At 41.8% G+C, this 20,068-nt stretch overlaps 1 protein-coding gene across 1 annotated transcript; it reads right to left on the bottom strand.

Moving 5' to 3' along the window:
• Window positions 1–777: 777 nt before the first annotated feature.
• IDH1 (isocitrate dehydrogenase (NADP(+)) 1) lies at window positions 778–19,785 on the bottom strand. Its single transcript, XM_068544569.1, has 10 exons — window positions 19,633–19,785; window positions 18,549–18,614; window positions 16,067–16,204; window positions 12,371–12,662; window positions 10,110–10,215; window positions 8,653–8,830; window positions 7,377–7,528; window positions 4,561–4,701; window positions 3,695–3,857; window positions 778–1,718 (listed from the first exon to the last, which is right to left on the bottom strand). Exons 3-10 carry the CDS (start codon window positions 16,186–16,188, stop codon window positions 1,628–1,630), a joined length of 1,245 nt encoding a protein of 414 aa, XP_068400670.1. The 5' UTR covers window positions 16,189–16,204; window positions 18,549–18,614; window positions 19,633–19,785; the 3' UTR covers window positions 778–1,627.
• Window positions 19,786–20,068: the final 283 nt, after the last annotated feature.

The following is a 20,068-nucleotide window of genomic DNA, read 5'->3' as shown; positions in this document are numbered from 1 at the left end:
ACGGGATGCTTTCCCCCTCCATCCAAACCTGAACGTATGCTGGTATAGTAGAAAGAGCCCTAGCTCAGCTATAAGGATTCCTGGATTCCAGGCCAAAATGGCCACAGATGTATCGTGTCAGCTTGATCAAAACTCCTCTCAAGCCTCAATTTTCTTCCCCCAAATACAGATAATGTTGGGATGTGGACCAACCTTTCTCCAGGTATGGAGTCAGAAATTTGGGAAATCTCTGACTTGTTTCTTTCCCTCAACCCTCACATATCTTGGGATCCCCCAATCCCCATCCATTCCACTTTCATTTCTCAGGATCCACCCCGTTCTCTCTACTTTCAGCGCCATTGTCCCAGTTGAGATCTTCACCTTTTCCCACCTTGTAACTGGTCTTCCTTCCTCAGTTGTGCCCACTACTCCCTGCCTCACTCCACTACTATCCATTCTTCATAAAAGCTGCCCAGAGTGCTATTTTTTTAAATGAAAATATGATCACGTCCCTCCCTTCCTAAGTCTTAACTGGCTCCCTATTAACTTACGTGCTAATAATACCTAAACCCCTTAGCATATGCATAGACTCAATTCCCTAATATTCCATTATTACCCTTTTGTTCTCTTTGGTCTTCTTTCCCTTTCACTGTAGAATCTACATCTTACTGTCTGTTTACTTATCCATTTTCCCCTCAGTAAACTCCTTGAGGACAGAGACTTTTTAAAATCAAATTCCTATGGCTAGGACCTAGCCTGGCAACTGAAGTATACTTGATAAATAAAAACTCAGAAGACTACTCATCAGCACTTAATTTTAATTAAAATTGATAGTTTAGATTAAGAACAGGTCTAGAATAGTGTTTACAATCAAATTCTGAAAAATCACATTTATATAAAGGAAATAAAACAGGTCAGCAGAAGTCCGAGAAAGGTGCAGCTTGTAGTATTGCACGTGGATGAAATACGCTGTTCAGGGTAGCATAATACTTAGGCCACACAAGGCGAGGAGGAGGAGACAAACACAGAGGACAAACCCCCAGTTAGTATTTATTCTGGATTCTCCAGTGAGCTCAAAAATATGTAGTATTTTTGAAACATTCAGCTAGAGCTCTTTACAAGGATGACTGTGTCTTCAACACCTTTTAGTTACAGCCATGCTTTTCATTCCAAATCATGCGCAAGTTTAACGTACAGCTTCTACCTCACATAATGGGACATCTGTTAAATCAAATCCACCCAGTGCCACAGGCCATGGAAAGTGGGAAAGGGAATGAATTTCTACTTTATACAATTTTAGGGAATAGTACCGTGGCTATAGTTTACTCTTCCAAGCACTCTTCATTTTGGTCATTTATATCAGAACATGAAGAAAAGTGACAGTGAATACAAATGGACACTAAAAGTAATTCCTAGGCTACTAGTAGAAAATAAAATAAGATTTAAAAAAAGTCCCCTGCCACGTTCACAGAGGTGGCATAACTGTATGGATAAGAAAAAGGCTGTAAACTTATAGAAAAGATAAACTCTGGCTTCTAAACAAATTACAGAATTGATTTTGCCTTTACTCTTGAGTGTTATAGAGAAAAATGTAAACCGGTGGACCTAGTTACCAAAAACACACATCCTCCAAAGACGAGGGATGACCTTAAAGTTTGGCCTGAGCTAGTTTTGTCTTCAAGTTTTCTCCGAGTTTATCCATGAACTCAAATGTATTCAAGTAGTCAGAACGCTGCACACTAATAGCAGAGGAAAAAGAAAAGAAGGAGATTTAGTTTGTCTTTGATCTGGTGGCAGGTAGAGGAAAAGTCCAAGACATGCTACTTAAAGTAACATTCTATTTCTTTCTAGAAGGAAACTGATTAATATGAACAAGCTGTAAGTTTATGGCCAATGACTGCGTTCAAGGTTCAAGGGGCTAACCCAGGTTACAGGCAGTCTGAGCAGAGGCTGGGCCACACACACACTCACAGAAGGTTCCTGGCCATGTAGCTCTGAGGGTGAAACTGCCCCAGAGCTTCATTCAGACTAATGCCTGGGACACTGAAATCATCTCACTTCTTATTCCTCATTCTTAAAAATAACAGAGCATATCCAGGTACAGTCATGCTTTTACTCATATCCCCACAAAATGTCACATGTCCTCAAAAAAAACCTTTTGTAAAAAATGTATTCCTAAGTATTTTATTCTTTTTGATGCTATCATAAATAGAATATTTCAAATATGTTTTTCAAATATTTGAAAAAAAATAGTTTTGCTCCGTGAATGTGATGGTTCTTCCATTTCCATTTTTGTTTATTGGTGGTGTAAGGAAAAGCTACTTTGTTGTTGCTTATTTATCTAATATCCAGCTACCTTAGCCTTTTTTTGTTGAATTGTTTGAATTATATAGATATATAATTTATAAGCTGAAAATAAAAGACAATTTCATCACTTCTTTTCACATTAAAAAAAAAAAGAAAAGCTTTAGTGCTCTTATTTCTACCTTTGTCTTACTTAAAAAGCAAAAGACAGGGCTTCCCTGGTGGCGCAGTGGTTGAGAATCTGCCTGCCAATGCAGGGGACACGGGTTCGAGCCCTGGTCTGGGAAGGTCCCACATGTCGCGGAGCGATTAGGCCCGTGTGCCACAATTACTGAGCCTGCGCGTCTGGAGCCTGTGCTCCGCAACAAGAGAGGCCAAGATAGTGAGAGGCCCGCGCACCGCGACGAAGAGTGGCCCCCGCTTGCTGCAACTAGAGAAAGCCCTCGCACAGAAACGAAGACCCAACACAGCCATAAATAAATAAACTACATTCCTTAAAAAAAAAAAAAAAAAAATCTTCTAAAAAAAAAAAAGCAAAAGACAATGGACTGGCTATCTAATCCTGCTAATAGGTGCCTATTCAAATTGGCTTGGCACCCATAGGAACATTTCAAACACTGTATTCTTGCGGGAAATTTAAGATGAGAAAGATGTAGTGATGGAGTGTATCCCCATTACTGAGGTATACTGAGCCCTAACAGAGATCTCTGAGGACACATGGATGGGACATGGGACTGGCGTTAAATTTTAGTATTGTTTCTTGATGTGAGTCATAGTAGCCAACTTTGAGGGAGGAATTCCTGATCAGCAGCTGATCCAGCTGGGATACAGGCTACCATGTTCTCAAAAAAGTCCTGGGCGATACATGGGCCCTCAAGTATCTGACTGCTGGTTACAGATACTTAAGGAAGGGACTATGATAAACCGGACATCTTATACCTGCACTGCTTACTTTTCTTACTGTAAATTGAAGAAAATAAAGAGGTGGAATAAAATAGTCTTGGGGGTCCCTTTGTTTCTAAATGCTTATAATTTTCTTGTTAAATTAAGCAGAACCTTGCCACCCACTTGATTGTAACTAGATCAGGGGTGAGCAAACTACAGCTTGGCCCATGAACCCAGTCTGGGCTGCAGCCCAGTTCTGTACACAGGGTTTGACTGGAACACTGCCACACCCATTAGCTTTTGTGTCACCACTGACTGCTTTCCTGCCATGGAGGCAAAGTTCAATAATTGCCGTATGTTCCACAAAGCCTGAAATGTTTATTATCTGACAATTTACAGATGTCTGCTGACTCCTGAACCAGATGACAAATACTAATTCATGCAACTCCAAAAAGCACTTGATATTTTGAGTCCAGTGAGGATAAATGGTAATTTGATCACAGAGCTTAGGGCATCTTATACTTACTTGGGTAAACCTTTAATACAAGCAGCCAAGTCCTTGGTCATGAAGCCAGCCTCAATGGTCTCAATACAGACTTCTTCCAAAACCTTTGCAAAGAAGCTGAGGTCTTTATTGTTATCAAGTTTAGCTCTGTGGGCTAAGCCTCTGGTCCAGGCAAAAATGGAAGCTAAAAGAGAGGGAGAAAAAAAAAAAGCACACTTCAATCACACTGGTTAGAAATATTCCCAAGTGCCTCAGTTCCCCAAAATAGAACATTTTTTTTGTTTGTTTGTTTAGGTAACCGACTTCATTGGATGCTATCTGCATGAGCTGTTAAGTTTTAGGAAAGTTGGAAACATTTTACCAAATTGAAACTTTTAAAAAAACCTGCATTTTTGTAGAGGAAGTGTTTTGGATTTTGTTAGACCTTTAAGAAAGCACATATTCAGGGTAGGAATACATGACACTTAAGGCATTTACGAATTTGGAAAAGGTCACAATCTCTTCTACCTCTTGTCTATATTGGTCTCTTCTCCTCTTTCCAGGCTATAATCTGTTTTTAAAGTGCTATCCCTAAAACCTAGTTAAAAGGATCTAACAATGTGGCTTTAGATTCTTAGCTACATGTGACATTTCACTGCAGCAGAGGAAAAGGAAAATGCTTGTTGATAACATTCTTCGCTGTAATGAATATTCTCCCACAAACTGGAAAAGCACATATTGTGTATATTTTAAGAAACATATTAAAACAGTTCTTATGAGTAGAGCAAATCAGCTGTTTGGTGATGATTTTATACACAAGGCATTGGGCAGCCAAAGGAACACGTCTGAGCTCCTTTGGAGATTTCTATTCTGGTTGGCAATCAATGTAGTAGCAAACACTATCTTACCAATGGGATTGGTGGATGTCTCCTGTCCTTTCTGGTACATTCGGTAGTGACGTGTTACAGTCCCGTGGGCAGCCTCTGCTTCTACTGTCTTGCCATCTGGACAAACCAGCGCACTGGTCATCATGCCAAGAGAGCCATAACCTATGAGTGGCAGAACATGAAGTATGGGATTCAACTGCATGAAGAGCACTGGGTCTCCCAGAGATGAGAGAAAATGACTTCGTCTTGACAGGTTTCAGTGAGCAAAATAAACATGAGCGCATGGAGTCACCAATAATTCTTCTGCCTTTCAGAAAAGGCTGTGCTTTTTCCTCACTTATCTACCTCAGAGGCACCTGCTCCATGACGAAGAACTCATGGTCTGACTGCCTGCATTCCACCCTAGTTCCGTGACTCCCTAACTACTGTGGCTCAGTTTTCTTACCTGTAAAATGGGAATAGTAGAAACACCTACTTCATAGGGTTGTTGTGAGAATTAGATGAATATGCATATGTTCGTGAATATATATGAAGAGAATACATATTCCTATTCCTTAGACTAGTACCCGCCACAGAGTAAGAACTCAATATATTACTGTCATGCTTACGTGCAGATACTCTGCTGTTCCAGGAAAATAAAGATTAATGAGTTGTCTCCTGCCATCAAGCTGCTCACAGGCTCATGTGGGACTGGGAGAAGAAAGCTGATTAAAAACAGAATGGGATGGGGCTTCCCTGGTGGCGCAGTGGTTAAGAATCTGCCTGCCAATGCAGGGGACACGGGTTCAAGCCCTGGTCCGGGAAGATCCCACATGCTGCGGAGCAACTAAGCCCGTGCGCCACAACTACTGAGCCTGCGCTCCAGAGCCCGTGAGCCACAACTCCTGAAGCCCATGCGCCTAGAGCCCGTGCTCTGCAACAAGAGAAGCCACCGCAATGAGAAGCCCGCGCACTGCAACGAAGAGCAGCCCCTGCTCTCCACAGCTAGAGAAAGCCCACGCACAGCAACAAAGACCCAATGCAGCCAAAAATAAATAAATAAAATAAATAAATAAATAAAAACACACACACACAAAATGGGATGGATCCAAGCACCTCCCACTCGCCCCTGCTCTTTCACAGCCTCCCCAGAACGACTCTATTCTGTGGTTTCCTATTCAGAGAACCACATTACAACTTTTAAGTCCATACAATTGATTTTTCTTTTCTTCTTTTTTCTTTTTTTACACTTGAATTCAAAGAACACTTTTCTCCAGTTTTGCTACCTCCCAATAACACCTGTGGAGTTAATAATGCGAATTTATAATAGGCTGTTACTTTGTTTGTTTGAGAGTAAGTAAATAAACCCTTTTTAAACTCATCATTGAGTACAATGGCAATTTCTGTGCTGAATTAGCAGCTCCTTTCCTATCACTGTGTTGGTATGAGGCTTTAGTAGAGTCTCAAATATTCATTTATTGGAGACGGTTAGGGCCATATCCATGGTGAATGTGTCTATCTATTTATATTAGGAGACACTAGTTGGTACCACTGTCAAAACTGAGGACAGAAATAAAATGTTTGGTGTGAGTCCAAAGTAGTTCATGCCTCTAGAGAAGAATGAATGTAAGAACAGCTCGGCTGCCTTTTAATCTGTTTAGCTACGTTGAGTTCACCTTTATCTAAAGGCGCTGCTCAGACACAGAGCCTTGGTTCCAGGTATCTTATCAGTGCACTGCTGGACACTGCAATTCCACATTCCTATTTTGAAGTCCTTTGAACCTCCATAACTTGACAATTACATTGGATATATCCCTCCAGATACCCTCTTCTTATTGCCATGAGGACATTTAGAAATGATGGAATGATTTGGGTCCCTTTCTAAGAACTCTGATTACCAGGAAGCTTTTTTACGCACCACAAAGCAACACTCCTTCCTCTGCTGCATTCAATACAAACGATTGTGAGGACTTAAGAGAAACAGAAGGAGGGTAAAGAAGGAGAACTGGGTAACTCATTTATCTGACATAAAAGTTATCTTTAACCAGGCGTATTTACTGATTTTCAAACTGATAGGAGATGATTAACTTTTCATAAGAGAAAGAAAAAGTAGTACTTCCTGGGGAAAAGCAAACATAATAATAAAAGCTACCACAAACATTCATCGGGGGAAATTCAGTTTATACAGCTACCCTGAGTAACTGAAGTTGGAGGGCAACTTGGTGCCGAGGAAATCAGGGAAGGGAGCATTTTTGCTCATTTGGTCCTTATCTCTGGCATGAAGCTCCTGGTTCCTGGAATTTCTGTGAAGAGCCCGGGGCTTCTTTGCTCAATTCTGTGTGTTTTGAGCTAAGCAGTAAACACATGTGTCTTACGTGGTGACAGAAGAGCCGCCAAGGCTGGCAAAAGGGGCATGATTTGTAACTGTCTCCAGATGAATGGGCTCTCAGAGGGAGGCCCCTCGCTTAGGACACAACCCTGGGCCCTCCTTGCCTGAGTCCCCTAGCTTTCTACGTTCTCATCAGAAGGCAGATAAGGGTGGGGAGTGGTTTTCAGATCGGGCTACCGTTGGAGGCAGGGAAGCTTCAAGCGGGGAAAGGGCTGAGACATGAGCTGTGTCAGCCTCTGAGGCTGGAGCCGGGAGTCTCGTCCCTGCCAGAAGTCGCCTACCCAGTCTGAGCTTAATTTCCTCATCTGTCAGCTGAGAAGATGGACCTGGACGCCTTGCGGTGTTCACATTTCATGACTTTTAGCAGCAAAGGGCTATAGAATCCCCCTTCCTGCGCCAGAGAGCTAGCAGGGCACGACTTGTCTGCTGCAGGCCAAGCCCACCTCCACCTGGTTCTCCAGCTCCTTACCTTGGGCCACGGAGTCCGACTGCACATCCCCATCATAGTTTTTACAGGCCCAGATGAAGCCTCCCTCTGATTTCATAGCTTGGGCCACCATGTCATCTATGAGCCTGTGCTCGTACCAGATATTCTGAGCTTCAAACTGAGATTTGTACTGCCTGAGAAACAAGAAAGAAAAGAGAACAACGGACAAAGAAAACTGGTTTTGTTGGGATACCATGTGCCTCTCCAAAGGAGTCGGGGTGGGGTTGGAAGCAGCACATTTTAGTTGAAGCAACACAAATTTGGGAACCAGACAGACATGGGCTCAAATCTCTGCCCACTCATTTTCTAGTTGTGAAACCCCAATTTCCCCTTCTGTAAGGATGATTTCATCCACTCTGCAGAGATGTGAGAATTAAGCAAGACGGTGGAGTGTTCCAAGTACTACTTTTACAGATTTCAATACACCACTAATGAGATTCATGAGATTCAGCTTACTTTAAGAATGTAATCGGGGAGAAAAAGACTACTTTACTGCTCAATATCATTCAGGAAACTAGGACAGCTTCTAGGTTTGATATAGATAGGTAGTAGAAGGAGGAATTAAAATGTCTCAGGAAAGATACCTAAAATCCTAGCCCTGGCCTGAATGCTTGTATCTAAAAGGGAGGGATGCCATCTTAAAAGTCAACAAGTGCTCAGGTAGTGTTGAACTCAAAGTTGTTATAAATGTAGACTTAAGTTCCAATGACTCCACTAAAGCAGAGTTTTATTTTATTTATTTATTTTCAATAAAATCAATCAATTAATTAATTAATTAATTTAAACTTTTTGGCCCACGGCTTATGGGATCTTAGTTCCCCGGACCAGGGATTGAACCCCTGCCCTCGGCAGTAAAAGCGTGGAGTCCTAACCACTGGACCACCAGGGAATTCCCAAAAGCAGAGTTTTAAATCATAGCAGTGGGCTTCAGAAAGAATGGAAATGGGCCCAAACTCAAACTCACACCCATGAAAAATCAGAACTTTCTATCACTAACAGGGTACCTTTACTCACACATTAAATAACTCTGGCCCTGAAGAAAATAAATGTGGGGCCTTTATCTGAGAACACATTTCCCTTCTAAAAGCAATTCAAGAGTTTCGTTTCACTCCTGTTAAATCTCAGTTTTGTCCTTATCTTAATGGGATAGTGATGATTTTCACTCAATTTGTCCCACAATCAAAGGGATAAGCATACAAATTCTATATTATAAATGCCAGCTTATGTGACAAAAAAGAAGAAAAAGAACTGTAGTTACTTGTCATATATCTCCTGAAAGATGTCTTTAAAACGTCCATCATATTTCTTTAGAATAGTGTTTTTGGTGCTCAGATACAAAGGCCAATTCTTAGACAGAGCCATCAGGAAAGAACTGTGTGCAAAATCTTCGATTGCCTTATCTTGATTGTACATCCCCATGGCAACACCACCACCCTCTGTGGGGGGACAACAATGAGGGAAAAAAGAAAGGTAAACAGGGTATAGTTGTAACAAGTCTATATATACACCCACCACCCCCAAAACACCCAATTCCCAGCTCTCATGTCTGAGTCCAGGCTTCAGACTTCAATATTCCATGAGTTCCTGAGACACATAATCGGAGGAAAGTCAGTTCTAGGTAAGGACATTCTAACTTGTTCTGAAAGGGCAACATAAATGAGAAAAACATGGTCTTTAGGATCCTAAAGTTCTTGAAGTACCAAAAGCTACTGATACGAACCAGAAATACACTCAAGAGGTGAATAATTTTTAAACTCTCCTTTCATACTTTAAAAATTTCAAGCATGTTTTTTAAACTCTAAGTGTGAACTCAATCCTTAGCTACTGAGAAAACTTTGCATTTCAAATACTGGATGAAAATTCTTGTAATTTTCTGACGGATACTGAAAGTTCATTCTGTCATTGGTAGAAATAATTACGCTCCATGTAATCACTGGTGTTTCACAGCTCTTATTGTTTGAACTTTGTTATTACTGAAAGCTAGAACTTGAATCTGTGCCACTGCCCAGGGCCAGCTTGGGCTGAGGATGTTAGAGCTGCTGAAACTGGCAGAACTAGATTCCATTAAAACGATTTGATTTAGAGGAGGCAAGGAAAACAACAGCTAGGTAAGTTTTGAGGTTTTGTTTGTGTGAGTGCTTTTAGCAACCTTAACAGTGGAGAAAGAGGGTCCTCTGTTCCTTCAACAGCTTTTGGGAGGGATTTGCCATAATGGACCTTAGAAGCAGCAGGATGGGGGGAAAGAAGAGGCAAAAAAAAAAACATTCCACTTTCACAGAACAAATACTCAGAAGGACAAGAAAACTTCAGCAAATAAATAATGCAGCCATTTTCAAATACAAACCCTAACAGAGCCAAAGGGCAGGATTACATGACAGGCGATTTGGGGCTATTAATGTTTAATTTGTACACTTTGCGCACAACAGACTCCTGTCAACCTTCCCTCCATGTTTTAAGAGAGACGCATTATTATCTACTTGCATTTCCAATTATCTATATGCATTTCCAATTAAGTGGCTAGTTCTTTGCATGCCTTTAGCAATGCCACAGGAAGCCATGGCATTGATTTTGAGTCCTATGGAAATGTTGTAGATTCAGGTTGTATTTTTAGGCAGCCACACAATTTTCACAGAACTTTAAAAAACCAGTAATAACGCTGTCTAAATGATCTGCTAAAAAAATGAAAGATGTAGCTCATGGTGGACTTAAACATACCTGTGAAATTATGTACCAGGTATGTCGTTTTGGGGGATCCATCGTTTGGCGTGTAGGATATCTCTACTTTTCCAGGCCCCGGGACAACAAAATCAGTTGCTCTGTACTGTATGGGGGAAAAAAGGTATATTAAAAAAACAAAAACAAAAAACCCCCCCACAAAAACCCAAAACTGTCCTAGCTAGTTAGTGGTAGTACACATTAGAAATCAATATTTATCAGGCGCCTACCATGCATGGGGCAGTTTTCTGAGTTCAGATATGGGTATGAGAGAGAATAACAAAGTATTTCCCCTTATGAAGCTTACGACCTAGCAAAGACATACAAAAGAAGTAACATTAGAGCTTTCAAATGTCAAAAGGGGGCACAGATAAAAAATGCTATTGGAAGACAGAGGAAGAGGAATGACTATAACCTGGAGGTCAAGGAAGTCTTCCTATAGGGAGATAATATACTAGCCGTAGCACTGAAGACGATGATGCCAATGCCAATGCCTGGTTCTCACTATATGACATACTGTAAGTGATTAACTTGTATCCCTTATTACCTCATTTGATTCTTCCATCAATCTTACAAGGGAGGAACTGCGATGTAGTGGAAATAATGCATCTAGGGTCAAAAGACTCGGGATCTGGTCCTTGGACCTTCAGGACTCGGTCTCTTCATGGTAATCACTGTTACTAATGCCCAGTCCAGGACCTGTCCACATGAAGCCATCATTCTGAAAGTAGCTGCAACAGGCTGATGACCCTTAGGAAAGGGCCTTTGGAGGACAGCTACCTTTGTCATGGGTATGGAAAATGTGCCCAGCCCACACTAGGCTTATGTCAATCTTTGCTGCCTTGTATCTTCTTCAATGGCTTAGATTAGAATACTTTCAGAGTCAGGTACCAGCCGATGCCAGCCAAACCTATTTGTCTACGTTTGTGTAGAATAATACTAATGACAGCTGGTAGAAAAGCTGTCAGATAACGATACAGATTAAATATCTACTCTATGCAGAATATTTCTGACATATAAAGTCCTTCACTATGGGTGGTAATTGATTCCCATTTCTCAAAAGGCAGAAACCGAGGCACAAAAGTACAATAAATGCTTTCTAGAGGTTTGGAATTTTCAATCTAGACTTTAATAAATAGAATGACCATTCTTCCAGGTGATTGATGCCAAAATAATAATTAAAAAAAAAAAAAGAAAGGAAAAGGACATTATTGAACTCGTAAGAACTTAAGAGTGGTGTTCCCAGGATTAGTGAGCTTGTAGCACTCCCATCTACATCCCCTCTCCTGGGCCTCCGAGAGGTATCTGTGAAGGGACTGGCCAGGATGAAGGGATAGTCTGAGCCATACAGTAGAACAAAGTGAACTACCCCTCAAGGACTGACCTGGTGACCCTGCCCCCAGGAACGGAGAGTGGTCTGCTCTATCCATACTATTTTTAAGGACGGCTACATCAAAGCCTCTGGGTGTCAGCATCAGGAGTCTTGTTTTTAAGGTTCTTTTAAGACATAAGCTGCTTTCTATGAAAGTCTAAAACTTCAGTTTCAACACGGAACTTTTATTTTGTTTAGTTGGCAATTTTTGTTTAATTTGGCAACAAGCCTACTTGTATAGAAGTACAGAAACTATACTTTTTTTTTCCCAAGCAGGAAGGGAATGTTTTAAAGAGACTGTTTTCAACTACTGAGTCAGTTTTTCCTTTTATGCATGAAACAATCATGTTTAATATAATCTTTGGTAGTTCTCAACTCTGTCTGCACATTAGAATCACCTGGGGAGCTTTAAAATGCCATGGAATTCAGATTTAGCTGGTGTAGGGTGGGACTCAGGCACTGCAATTAAAACAAACAGAATTTTTTTAAAACGCGAAGCAAAATAAAACAAACACCAAAAAACCTGTAAAGGGACCTTACTGTACAGCCACAGGGTTTGGCTGAATCACTGATTTGGCCGAACCACAGGAAATTATCTAAATAAAAATGTCTACATCATATGGTTTAATCTAATAAAAAGATAAGGAAGAAAAAAACATGCCTGAAAAAAATCATTTGTGTTGAGACAGGTACCTATCTGTAAGTTTATCTGTATTTACTTTTATCTAAATGTATACATACATTCATTTCTCAATTCTGTACCTCAATTAATGGGAGTAGATAAGATAAAGTAAAGATAAGAATAAAGCACATATAAATCAGAACTGCTGGGCAGTCAAAGCCCGTGGAAAAAGAATATGGAAAATCAAGTTATGCCAACACCACTTACTTGATCGCCATAAGCATGACGACCTATGATGATGGGTTTTACCCATCCACTCACAAGCCGGGGGATATTTTTGCAGATAATAGCTTCTCTGAACACAGTGCCACCCAGAATATTTCGGATGGTGCCATTTGGTGATTTCCACATTTGTTTCAACTTGAACTCCTCCACCCTCTTCTCATCGGGGGTGATGGTGGCACACTTGACACCAACGTTGTACTTCTTTATAGCTTCTGCAGCATCCTTGGTGACCTGGTCATTGGTGGCATCGCGATTCTCTATGCCTAAATCATAGCTGGGAGGGGAAAAACTGTAAGCGTAACTTTCCAGGCAAACCGACAGGAGATTGAGGGTACTCCTATTCTATCCCCATGCACCACTCTGTGCATGGTGATGGCATGCACGGCCTGCCCTGCAGAAAGTGAAGACTCCATATGTACCCAAATCTGCCAAGTTTTAGCATTAGTGTATCCTAGACACAGAAGATGGCTGCCAACTAAAAAAAAAGCACCAAGAAAGGCTGGACTGCTAGGCCACGCATGCCTCCCCGTGTTGTGGGAAGCTGTCTAGAAGGAAACTAAATGGAAACCACTGCGCTCTGCCCTGCTGCCTGCTCCTCACCATAGAGGCAATAATATCACACCAGCCACCTTTCTGCAGACTGCCTTCCGCTGCACGATTAACATAAGAATGCAAGCCCGAACATTAATTTTCCCTTAGTAAATATTGTGCTCTAAAACTAAAGGGGTCAGAGGGTTTAAAGGGTTTCTAGTATTTTGGCATTGAAGTGTTGGGAGTTACAGATGAGATGGACACTGCCAGAAAAAGCTAATGACCTCTTCATTAATGACAATTAGTCATATGAAGAAACTTTCCCTAAACCTTGGGCAAATCTCTTTCTTCTGGAAACAAGCCTGCAGTTTATAGAATAAGTAATGGAATCCAGCAGTGGTTTTATATACCCCAGTGAATTATAGCTTAATACACACCAACACCCAGACTGCAGGTTATTCAGAGCAGGAAAGAATGCTGGTTGTCCGTGAAGTATAGAAAAAGACTGTAAAGCGTTATTTAAAGTATGTAATAGTTTGTCAAAAGCAGGAAAAACAAAACAGTAATGAACAGTTTATTTTGTTCTCCAAGGCTTTAAAAATTTTCCAAATTTTTTCAGCTTTCAAAACTTGCTGAACCATTAAGCCTCTAGATTTCTCCCTTTAGTTCCTGTATTTTCCTTTCCTTAGATATCCCAACTTGTGATGGAAATGGAAAAGGGAATCCAATCTTACAGTGTATTTCCAAATAAAAATAATTCCAAAGTGCTTTGACTGTTTTGGCTTCCTCCCTCCCCTTGAGGGTGTATCGTGCATTTGCATTAAGCAGACCTCCTTAGGAGATATCCTTCCTTCTTAGTCTTGTAAGGGGTCATGATGACCCACTACTTGCTTTGTACGCACAGATGCGGATTGTGTGTAAACTGTCAATACATCATTTGACGTACAACCCTTCATTCAAAAACTTACTTAACTGCTCTTTGACCTCTAGCGGGCAGAACAGTCCTCAGAGCTTTCTGAAAGACTGTCTCCTGGGTTATAATCCTCAAGTTGGCATGAATAAAATTTTCCATTTCTTTCTTAGATCGATTATTGGTTAATTTTTTTTTCATCGACACTTACAAAGCCACTGACTTTCTTATCTTATGGTTTAGGGAGTGCTCAATATCTATAAATGTCTACTCCTAACTCAAACAAGCAGTGTGGTCAGCAGTATTTATGTTCATAGGAAACATTTTCCATCAGAAGAAACTGCCAGCAAATTAGTGGATTTTTTGCTTCTCTTCTTAACATTTCTAAGCGAAAAGAATGAATAAATGGCCTCGATTACTGCCTAGCCAACAGAAAATAAAACAAATGAATCGCTCCACTCCCCTCAAAAAGAACCAATCATGTAATAATAATAGCAATTTTGGAACAACTTACACTTGTTTAAGTCTCCAAAAATTCTTTAGTCTTTAGCCAGTGACTCTTTGCCTTCTAGGCATAATGACTGTCCTTTAAAACTCCTTATGCCTCTATACTTAAGCAGCTCAAAAGCATCTTTGCAGCTACTATACTGGGAAGAGCTCTGCAAGTTCACCTATTGTCATGTAAAGTGTTTGTAAAATGCTTCTTTAACAACTTGGATGATGTTTTTAAAGTGTCATTTCCTGTGTGTTTGGTGGACCTCTGCAGATATTTGCTCCCTCCCTCTCATGGCTGCAATATAGATATTATCAACACCTTAGGCTTAGAATAATTAAAAAGGGCATTTAATGACAACATGTGAATTAAATGTCTATACCCAAGCAAATAACAGGTCCTCGGACAGTCTGAGGAATAATTCTGGGTCAAGGCAAACACACTTACAGTTGCCAATAGTTTGGCTGAAACGTGTTGTTCAACATATTACCCTGCCAGTCTTCAGCCACTCCACCCCTGTGAAAATTCTGTCTCTACCTAGTCCAAATGTTCAAGGAGCATGAGCAAATGTATGAAAAACATAGGAGGAAAAAAAAATGAAAGAATTCCATAGAGATTTTCATATCTGTCTCCAAATGCTTTTAATACAGGGCAAAGGCTCCAATCTCCAGGACACAAATGGCTTAGGGAACTTCTGAAAGGTCGGGGTTGTATTAGATAATGTCAAGAATTCTTTCTGTGCTACAATTGTATGAAAAGGGTAAAAGACAAGGAATGAAAAGGTAGCAACGCCCACTGACTAGTTAAGTAGAGTGACAGAAAATACACTAACCTTCTGAAAGGACAAAATTGTGTTAACTACATTCTTTACCGATTAACAGAGGATGTAGCTCTATTATTTTCCCCTCCGCAAATAATACCTGGAGCTGCTCTTGGCCACTGATTTATTACAAATAAAACCCTCACAGGAAATAGAGGCTTGGAAAGACCCGAGAATTACTTTGTTGCCATCATAATTCTTCTCTTCTGAAAAATGACAAGTTCAGTGTTTCTAGTATTATGTTAAAATTAAAATAGAAGATTCATTTGCATATATATTTGAAGCCCAGTCCCCCTAAAATCGAATTCCCTTACTGAGTTTATGATTAATCTCTCTATCTGAAACTTTATCCCCTTGCTCATCTCCTCTGACCTCAATCCTGTGCTAATTTAACACTAATCAACCAGAATCAGATGACTGAAATTGCTATTATAGACAACATTGTTAATGACTAAAATTGCTGTTGTAGATATCATCAGATACTACAAACTCAGGTTGTTTCTCCAGGTCAAGATGAGCTAACAGACCCCCAAGCCATGAACCACCTGGCCAGAGAAGGTAAACAGGACACATCCTGACCCACTGAAACTAACATTTAAGATATGTCACAGAAATTTCACAAGCTTCTCAGTTCTTCCCCTTTAAAAACAACCCCAAATCAAAGACGAATTTGGAGTGGATCTGAGACTTGTCTCCCACTCCCTTCTTGGCGCCCTGCAAATAAACCCTTACTTTGCTGCAAACACCTACTGTCAGAGTTTGGCTTTCTGCACCAGGGGCACACCAGTTACACACTCATTTGCATATAAGCTCACCAAAAGCTTTATACACAAGATACAGTGGTTATCTATGTAAAAAAGCGACTTATACCCTGAAATCACATATGCTTTCTGACTTCGCTGCTTGGCAGAGTGATTCATTTACCTGTGCAGGTCCAATTCCACATAGGGGAAAATAAGTTTCTCTTTAATCAACTCCCAAATGATTCGTGTCATTTCATCTCCTTGCATCTCTACTACAGAACCGCCTTGGATTTTTTGAGACATTTTGACTTCAATAAACCTTCAAGAGGAAAAATGATAAGATACATATCTCATCATTTGCCTCATTACCATGTAAAAACAAAATACAATTTGGTGACTACTAAAAGAACAATTCATAACAGCATGATTGCATAAAAAGCTAATAATAACAATTACATTAACCATTAGAATTGAATACGTTCGCTGTATAAAGCATTGTGTTACGTGCTTCTTGTGTGGTTTCTGAATCAACACTCACAACAACCCTGTAAGATGGAAATTATTTTTCCATTCTACTTTGCTAAAAGAAAAAAAAGCTTTCGCAAGGCCATCCGGCTGGAGGGTCGGGGAGCCTGAGCCTGTCACATGCCCTTAATAATGTAATCATTATTCTTGACTGTTGGTTTGTCCTATAAAATGAGATTATTTCCACAATATCATGTTTATTTGAAAACCTGTATCCAACTCCTCATTTTACTGGGCCCTCAAGAGGAGCAGAATGACGTGTGCTACTATTTCCCCTCTTTTAAGAGGCTGTTTTGGTTAAAACAACTATCCTTGAGGAGATTCAACAAGTTCTAGCGACCCACTTTAAAGAAACTTTAATTAAGTCCTTTTCAAAGTGAAAGATGAAGAATTCCAGGTGGAACTATATTTTCCTAGAGACAATAATGGATATTGGGGATGTCACACTGAATACAAAGTGACTTCTCAGTTAGAGAAATCTGTACGTATAGAGAAGGACTACTGTCCAGGACATGCCCCTGTCCTGTCCTCGGTATCCCAACTCCTGGACTGTTCTTCTGGCTGTTAGTGGGCAAAGGCAAGCTGCCAGTGGGTGGGACAGGGGGTTGGAATTGTTCCAGGAAGAGGTGTCTTCTTGGGATGTAGGGGGATGCCAGATACAAATCAATCTAATTCCCAGAGAGGGCAGGGGTACACCCTTTGGATGAGGCTTAAAGAAAGGCGTGTTTCCTGAGAGGCAGAGGAGGCCTTGAGCCTGCTAAAGGTTCCCTTTCATGGTGCTCTAATGGAAACTTTCTTTTTTCCCCCTAGCAACATAACTGCAGATTGCTTTTATTCTTTTAAGTTATGGCTGAGGACTGGAAGTCAGGAGAACTGACTAAAAAAATTATGAAGTAAGAGGCCTGTAAACAGTATTTCTTAAAAAGTTAAGCTAAAGTAATTTGGCCTTTAAATTTTAAAACGTAATGATTAGTAGACTGTGAGCTTCAGTTCCTCACCACAAGCCAGGATATATTCCTAACCCCTAGGCCCATTTTCACTTCCCAATTTCTAACTCTGGGATCCTGCTTGTTAGTATTTAGGAGGTTCCCTAGACCATTACTGGGGAACCATCTGGAACTCAACTAGAAAAAAAAAGTGAACAAACTGGTGTGAATGAGTCAACTACTTCCCATTTGTAATTTCAAGTACAATTTAAAGTACAGCTTGAAGTGTATGATTTAGTCATGGTGATCCCACTGTCACATCTGTCCTTGTATTTAAAACAAAACAAAAAGAGGCAGCAAACTTATCTTAGTTTTGATACATTCCGAGGCCATATTCCTACATAGTATTATGCAAGGGTTATGATGGCTATTTTTCTTTGACGGCAAATACAGTTAATAAAAGGTTATACATCATACTTGAAATTTCAATAATGAGCGATAATGTTTTTTAGTTAATTATTTTCTTCTCAATTGAAACACTTTCTGCAGTAATCTTTCTATATTTCATAATGCATAACTGAAACATTTCATGTTTTCTTCACGTTACTTATCCATTACATTTTTACTATCTTTTCACTAAAAAAGTGAAGCTTTATTGTAGACCCTGGCTTTCTACAATGTAGGACACTATTTTATTTCTCCTAGATTTGAATTCCATGCGGTAAGCATTAGACACCACTGAATTCACTTCCTACCCTAGTCCCTCAGATTTTCTGTCTCCACCCAAACCCTGACTTCAGAAGGAAGGCCTTTTCCAACAAGCCAGTTCATTTATTCTGAAAGCAGCTGAATTCCAATCTCCTGACACACATGTGCAATGCTAGAAAATAAACCTGGACTAATACAAAGTAGTTTAAGAAAAAAGAGCTGCTCACCCTGTTTAATTTTATTTTCATTATTCCCAAATTTTTAGCCACATTTTTTGGGGGGATGAATTCATAAACTACATTAATTTCTGGGCAAAACCCCCCAAAAAACCAGTCTCTTGCAGAGAAGACTAGACTGAAAGAAACAAGGAAGCAAGTGCAATTTATTGCTGGAAATATTCCTGACTCACTCCCTTGCAGTGGCTCAGACTACTTCCAAGACCTCCAAGACCAATTAAACGCAGTATTGCCATATCAAAGAATGGAAGGAATTGCTAATTCTCACCTTTACAACTTCTAATCACCCCAACGCCTCTCAATCTTGCAGACTCAGCTGAGTGCAGTTTATCTCCTAAAACAAATCAAGAAAGGGAAGAGAAAGGTAAGGTACAAGGCACTCCTGTCAGGAGAATTTAGCTGATTTCAATACGGGCCAGGCAGCCTGGTTTGTCTGGTTTAAAGTACAGTGCTCAGTGTACACAGGGGGGGCAAAGGGCAGTTTTAGGTCCGCAGGCACCTTTCAAATAAAGTAAATATCTCTGCACAAACTGTAGGGTGCGCCCGTGGGGAGTCCCGGGTTCGTCGTCCGTTAGCTAGTCTTGGGGTTTGCACGTCCCTAGGGGACGCTGTGACCAGCGGACTCTTGGCCTGCATGCGTCTTTGGGGCCATTGTGCAAGAGGGCTGCAACCGAAGCTGGCTCGGTTTCTCCTTCCTGGTCTCCACGCCCGCCCCTTCCCTCCCAGGTGCCGGGACCTTTAAAACCCGGGCTCCAGGAGCAGCCCGAAGGACGCCTCCCCCAGAACTCGAGATGCCGGTGGCGGGGTGGTTTCCTCCACCCTCACTCCGCCCCCGACCGCCACCAGGTGGCCTAGCGAACGCCCCTCGCCGCCCCCCTTCAGGATCCCCAGGCGGACGCATTCAGCTCGCCGCACCGCCAGTCCCAGCCGCCCAAGTTCGATGCACACGCCCAAGTCCTCCAGCTCCTGAGGCCGCACGTTTTCTTCCCCGTAAACCCAAGACTTCGTCTTCCACGCGTCCCTGCATCCTCCCGCCCCGATTGTCCTTTCTGTTGCAGACCTGGCCTTCCGTCTGTCATGGCATGCAACCTTCCGCCGCCCAGTTTTCGTCCTCCCTTGCCTAAGAGCGGACCTTCTACACATCCAGGTATCCAGCACCTTCTTCCTCCCCATTTCCCTTTCCCACGCCCAATACCTGGATTTTTTTCCCTGCCTTGCTTCCACGACTCGCCGCTAAGTTGCCCCTACCATACCCAAGATCTGAGCTTCCTTCCTTTTTCCCACTCCAGCTATTGACAGAGCCTCCCCACAAAAGCCAAGGGCCGGAGACGCCCCTCGAAGCCTGCGGTTACCTGCAGGAGAAGGTACGCTGGCGATGACCCGGGAACGCCACAGCCCTCACACGCTTAACCCCACAAGCGCACACTCTGGCAATCCCAGCTGCACTCCAGCTGTTTCGGCTTCTGACACGGCCTCCGCAGAAACCGAGAGCTGAAACGGTGGCGCTTCCAGGCTTTTGTCCCGACCCAGGCCCGGCCCACTCAGTCCACCTCCCGGAGCTCCGCCCCTGCCCCGCCGCCAATCGCCGCGCGCTGACCCGCTGAGATGGGCGGGGCCAGGGGCCAGGGGCGGGTCCCGGAAGGCTAGGTCGAATTCCGCGGCGAATTCCAAGCGCTCGCGGTGGGGAAGTCCTCGCAGCGCATTTGGAGTTGGTCTCCACTCCTCTACGGCGGAAAGACGAGATTGCCACCTGCAGGCTGGGGAGCAGGGCACGCCTGGGCTGGTCTT

This window comes from Eschrichtius robustus, chromosome 5, assembly GCF_028021215.1.
Source record: "Eschrichtius robustus isolate mEscRob2 chromosome 5, mEscRob2.pri, whole genome shotgun sequence".
Classification (NCBI taxonomy): Eukaryota; Metazoa; Chordata; class Mammalia; order Artiodactyla; family Eschrichtiidae; genus Eschrichtius; species Eschrichtius robustus.
The sequence above is the reverse complement of the archived record's forward strand: the minus strand, read 5'-3'. Positions and strand labels throughout refer to the sequence as shown.

Bases quoted from the DNA above. Each gene is read 5' to 3' on its own strand.
- IDH1 (XM_068544569.1), bottom strand. From the start codon at position 16,188: ATGTCTCAAAAAATCCAAGGCGGTTCTGTAGTAGAGATGCAAGGAGAT. The intron at 10,216-12,370 runs GTAAGTGGTGTT...TCCCCCATACAG, and splicing joins GTCATGCTTATGGCGATCAA to TACAGAGCAACTGATTTTGT. The intron at 7,529-8,652 runs GTAACTACAGTT...CTTGTTTCTCAG, and splicing joins TTTCAGGAGATATATGACAA to GCAGTACAAATCTCAGTTTG.